At 42.8% G+C, this 5,421-nt stretch overlaps 1 protein-coding gene across 1 annotated transcript in view; it reads left to right on the top strand.

Moving 5' to 3' along the window:
* Positions 1 to 5,421, top strand: part of SMARCA4 (SWI/SNF related, matrix associated, actin dependent regulator of chromatin, subfamily a, member 4) — a 126,870-nt gene that overhangs the window by 46,091 nt on the left and 75,358 nt on the right. The window contains exons 12-13 of the mRNA XM_012810135.2: positions 1,807 to 1,937; positions 2,118 to 2,175. Coding sequence (XP_012665589.1) covers positions 1,807 to 1,937; positions 2,118 to 2,175 — 189 coding nt within the window. The remainder of the gene's footprint in view (positions 1 to 1,806; positions 1,938 to 2,117; positions 2,176 to 5,421) is intronic.

The raw sequence follows: 5,421 nt of genomic DNA, 5'->3' as shown, positions 1-5,421 counted from the left end.
AAAAAAAAAAATGTAATACTGAATTTTTTTTAGAATTTGTGCTGGCATTTTTACTACAGTGCAAAGACTTCTGCCTAAGGCCATTTCGAAGACTCAAGAATAAATTCATACAGTGGGAGGATTGCTTGAGCCTAGAAGCTCAAGGGTGCATGAGCTATGAATATGCCTGTGAAAAGCCACTGTACTCCAGCCTGTGAAACATAGACCCTGTCTCCAAAAACAAAAAAAGTAGGGATACTCAAGCCTTACCCCAGAATGGTTCATTTAGAATTTTGGGCGTAGGGAAAAGGTGCAGTCATCAGCATCTTTAACCCCTCCCCTGGTAGTCTCAGGGAGGATGCAGAGTTGAAAGTTCTTAGTTAAGCAGCCTATTAGAGCCCATTGTTGGGACAAGGAGTTACCGTCACCCTCCACAGTGTGCTACTCTGAAAGGGAGCTTTTAACCTTTGGAGACTTAAGACTGCATCACTGTGTGAATAGTGGTGACAATAAGCATTTTTGGAGGTAGGTATCCTAAGTTCCTGGAAGATGGAAGCCAAGAACTTCCTCTTTATCTTGGAAGTTTTCTCTAAGAAATAAGAAAGATTTTCTCTAGGAAATAAGAAAGAGGCAATGGGGCGGGTGTTCATCCAAAGTTGATATCTCAACAGAAAAAATTTCATATTTGTTGCTAAGAGGAAGTTATTTTATTTTTCAAATATTCCAATTAATTTTTCAGAACAAAAAAGACCCTTGATGAAGTCTACAAATACAGTAGTAAGTGGAGGAAAAAAATCAACAGCCAGAAGAATGTGAATAGTAGTGTACGTAAAAAAGTGGGAAGAAATTAAAATGATATAAAAGCCCTTTTTCTTCTGTGTGGAATTGAATAAGAAGGGTATACAAGAAATGAATACCAATAGATGCCGGTGAAGAGAGAAACTGTCAGAATGAGGCACAAGGGTAGAGAGAGCGCCTTAATGTTATGTTTAGCCTATTTGAAAATTAAATTTTTTTTTTTTGAGACAGAGCCTCAAGCTGAGCCCCTGGTAGAGTGCCATGGCTTCACTGCTCACAGCAACCTCCAACTCCTGGGCTCAAGCGAGTCTCCTGCCTCAGCCTCCCAAGTAGCTGGGACCACAGGTGCCCGCCACAGCGCCCGGCCATTTTTTGGTTGCAGCCATCATTGTTTGGCCGGTCCGAGCTGGATTCGAACCCGCCACCTTAGGTGTATGTGGCTGGTGCCCCACCCGCTTGAGCCACAGGCGCAGAGCCTGAAAATTAAAATTTATAAGTCAGGCTGGATATGGTGACTCACACCTTTAATCCCAGCAATTGGGAGGCTGAGGCAGGTGGATTGCCTGAACTCAGGAGTTTGAGAGCAGCCTGAGTCAGAGCAAGTCCCCATCTCTAAAAGTAGCTGGATGTCCCAGGTACTCAGTAGGCTGAGGCTGGAGGATCAATTAAGCCCCAGAGTTTGAGGTTGCTGTCAGGTAATATGCTAGGACACTACTGAGGGTGTGAGGGTGACAAAGTAAGATTCTGTCTCAAAAAAGTAATTAAAATAAAATAAAATTTATAGGTCATTTACCTTGAAGAAAGAACTGTCATGTGGCCAGGACTGTTGAGTTACATGTTTTTATTGAATTATTTATTGAATATATAGTTCTTCCATTTTTACCACCACTGGCCGTGTTTATGTGCCATTTTCTGGGTGTGGAGTTGGGTGGACACTTCCCAAGTTGGCAACAATTAGTTCTCTTGCACTCTGGGTTCCTGGGGTATGGAGGTCCCAGAATCTCAAGTCACGTGGGTGACTTTTTGCAGCCTCTGGATGAGACCAGCCAGATGAGCGACCTCCCCGTGAAGGTGATCCACGTGGAGAGTGGCAAGATCCTGACAGGCACAGATGCTCCGAAAGCAGGGCAACTGGAGGCTTGGCTTGAGATGAACCCGGGGTGAGTTGGGCCTCATGTGCAGATGCAGCTGGGATCTTGAGTAGGCGGTGGGCCTTGGTCCTGGGAATTAGCAACTGGGTGTGATTTTATTTGCATTTGGATTTCAGGCTGGTTTGCTAGGGAAAGTGAGTCCTGCTGATTCTGAGCACATTTATTTTAAACTCCTAATATTTTTTCTAGGTATGAAGTTGCACCAAGATCTGATAGTGAAGAAAGTGGTTCAGAAGAAGAGGAAGAGGTAAGTCTGTTTCCTGGCTTTCAAGGCCTCAAAGCCCAGGAGCAATGATTCCTACCCCCATGCATCTTTCACCCTGTGCTCTTGCTGCGTCTCCTATAGGGCACAGGGCAATGAAATACCCAGGCCTGGCTGAAGTCAGTTCTAACAGTCTAGTGATGTATTGGACTGATAACATTTGTTAATCTTTTTTTTTTTTTTTGCGACAGAGTCTTACTTTGTTGCCCTCAGTAGAGTGCTATGGCATCCTAGCTCATAACAACCTCAAACTCCGGGGCTCATGCAATTCTCTTGCCTCAACCTCCCGAGTACCTGGGACTACAGGTACTGCCACAATGCTTGGCTGTTTTTAGAGATGAGGTCTCGCTCTGGGTCAGACTGGTCTTGAACCTGTGAGCTCAGGCAGTCCCCCTACCTTGGCCTCCCACGGTGCTAGGATTATAGGCATGAGCCACTGCGCCTAGTCCTGTTAATCATTTTTTTTCTTTCTTTCTTTTTTTTTTTTTTGAGTCAGAGTCTCACTTTGTCACTCTTGGTAGAGTGCTGTGGCGTCACAGATCACAGCAACCTCTAATTCTGGAGCTTAAGGGATTCTCTTGCCTCAGCCTCCCAAGTAGCCGGGACTACAGGTGCCTGCCAGAACTCCTGGCTGTTTTCTTGCTGCAGTTGTCATTGTTGTTTAGCTGGCCCGGGCCAGGCACAAACCCACCAGCCTCGGTGAATGTGGCTTGGCACTAAAACCAGCAACATAACCACTGTGCTACGGGCACCGAGCCAATGTTAATCATTTTTTTTAAACCAGCTTTGTTATTTAGGTATAATTTATATGCCATCAAATGCACCCACTGAAGTATATAGTGCAGTAGTTTTAGTGAACATGTGGGGGTGTGTGATGATCACACACCAGCTTTAGAACATTCCCATTGCCCCAAAACACTCCCTTCTGTTCATTTACAGTTAGTGCCTACTTCTTCCTGTAGCCCCAGGGAACCACTGATTTGCTTTCTGTCTTTATAGATTTGTAGTTGGTGGATATTTTCTGCAAATAGAGTAATGACACTCTAGTCTTCTGCATCATGCTTTTGTTTCGCGTGTTTTTGAGGTTCATCCATGTTGTGTGTGTCAAGGATTTTTTTCCTTTTTATTTTTGCTGAGTCCTATTACATTATGTGGGTAGATTACGTTTTGTTTCCATATTTTGCTCTTATGAGTAATGATGCTGTGAACATTTACAAATATGTTTTTATGTGGACATATGCTTTCACTTCTATTGGGTAGAAACCTAGTTATGAAATTACTGGGTCATATGGTTAAAGAAACTTTTAAAGAAACTTCCAAACTGGGCTTGGCACCTGTGGCTCAAGTGGCTAAGGTGCCAGCCACATACGCCTGAGCTGGCGTGTTCGAATCCAGCCCGGGCCTGCCAAATAGCAATGACAACTACAACCAAAAAATAGCCGGGCATTGTGGTGGGCACCTGTAGTCCCAGCTACTTGGGAGGCTGAGGCAAGAGAATTGCTTAAGCCTAGGATTTGGAGGTTGCTGTGAGCTGTGATGCCATGGCACTCTATCCAGGGTGACAGCTTGAGGCTCTGTCTCAAAAAAAAGAAACTTCCAAACTGTTTTCCCAAGTAGCTATATCATTTCACAGGTTCCAGTTTCATATCCTTGCCAACCCTTGGTATTGTGTGTCCTTTCGGTATGACTGTTGTAGTTGATGTGTTGTGGTGTCTCATTGGGGTTTTAGTTTGCATTTTCCTAGTAACTCATGCTGTTGAACAACTTTTCATATGCATATACACCATTCATATATCTTTAGTGAAAATCTATTCACTTCCATTGCCTGTTTTTTTTGGAGACAGAGTCTCTCTTTATTGCCCTTGGTAGAAGCGATGTCAAATCATAGCTCACAGCAACCTCAAACTCTTGGGCTCAAGTGATCCTCTTGCCTCAGTTTTTCATTTTTAGTAGAGATGGTTTCTCTTGCTTAGGCTGCTCTGGAACTTCTGAGCTCAAGTGATTCACCTACCTCAGCCTTCCAGAGTGTTAGGATTACAGGCATAAGCCACTGCCCCTGGCCCATTGTCCATTTTTAGTTGGGTTGTCATGTTATAGGCTTGTAAATATCCTTTATATATTTTAGATACACATCTTTGATCCAGTGTATAATTTGCAACTATCTTCTAGTGTGATTGTCTTTTCATTTTCTTGATGGTTTCTTTTGAAATGCAAGTTTTTAATTTTGATGAAATCCAATTATTTTTTTCCTTTTGTAGATTATGATTTTGCTGTTTTATTGATGAACTATTTGCCTAACCTAAGATCACAAGGATTTTCTGCTGTTTTCTTCTAGAAATTTTATAGTGTAAGCTCTTACATTTAGGGTTGTATTTAAGTTGATTTTAGTCTGAGGAAAAGGTCTGTTTGCTTTTCTGTATATAAGCATTTACCCAATTTTGTACATGGGGGTGCTGTGAAAGTTTTGAGACAGACTAGGTTATGGTCCATTATTTTACTTCCAAGAGATAGTTGAACTTCTGATTCATTCATGCAAGTTTCAACTTGCTTGCCTTATTGATGTTGCTGGGAGGGCTTCATTTGTTCTGCCCATGTGGATTTTACATTTCTTTCTTTTCTTTTTTTTTTTTTTGAGACAGTCTCACTCAGTCTCCCTGGGTAGAGTGCCATGGTGTCATCATTCCTTACAGCAACCTCAGACTCTTGAGCTAAAGTAATTCTCTTGCTTTAGCCTCCCTAGTAACTGGGACTACATATAGGCATATGCCACTATGCCCAGCTAGTTTTTCTGTTTTTTAGATAGGGTCTTCCTCTTGCTCAGACTGGTCTCAAACTCCTCAGCTCAAGTGATCCACCCACCTCCACCTCTCATAGTGCTAGGATTATAGGCATGAGCCATCGCAGCTAGACCATATTTTGATTTTCTTTCTTTTCCTCCCTCCCTCCCTTCTCTTTCTTTCTTCTCTTTCTTCCTTCCTTTCTTTTATTTTTTTGAGACAGACTCCCAAGCTGTTGCCCTGGATAGAGTGTCATGTCATCATAGCTCACAGAAACTCTTGGGCTCAAGCAATCTTCTTGCCTCAGTTTTTTTATTTTTAATAGAGATGTGCTCTTGCTTTTTGCTCAGGCTGGTCTTGAACCTGTGAGCCCAAGCTATCTACCTGCCTTGGCCTCCTAAAGTGCTAGGCTAACAGGCATGAGCCACTGTGTCTGGCCTTTTTTTTTTTTTTT

This window comes from Otolemur garnettii, unplaced genomic scaffold (assembly GCF_000181295.1).
Source record: "Otolemur garnettii isolate 467f Iridium unplaced genomic scaffold, OtoGar3 scaffold00127, whole genome shotgun sequence".
NCBI lineage: Eukaryota > Metazoa > Chordata > Mammalia > Primates > Galagidae > Otolemur > Otolemur garnettii.
This window is presented reverse-complemented; position numbering and strand designations above follow the sequence as displayed.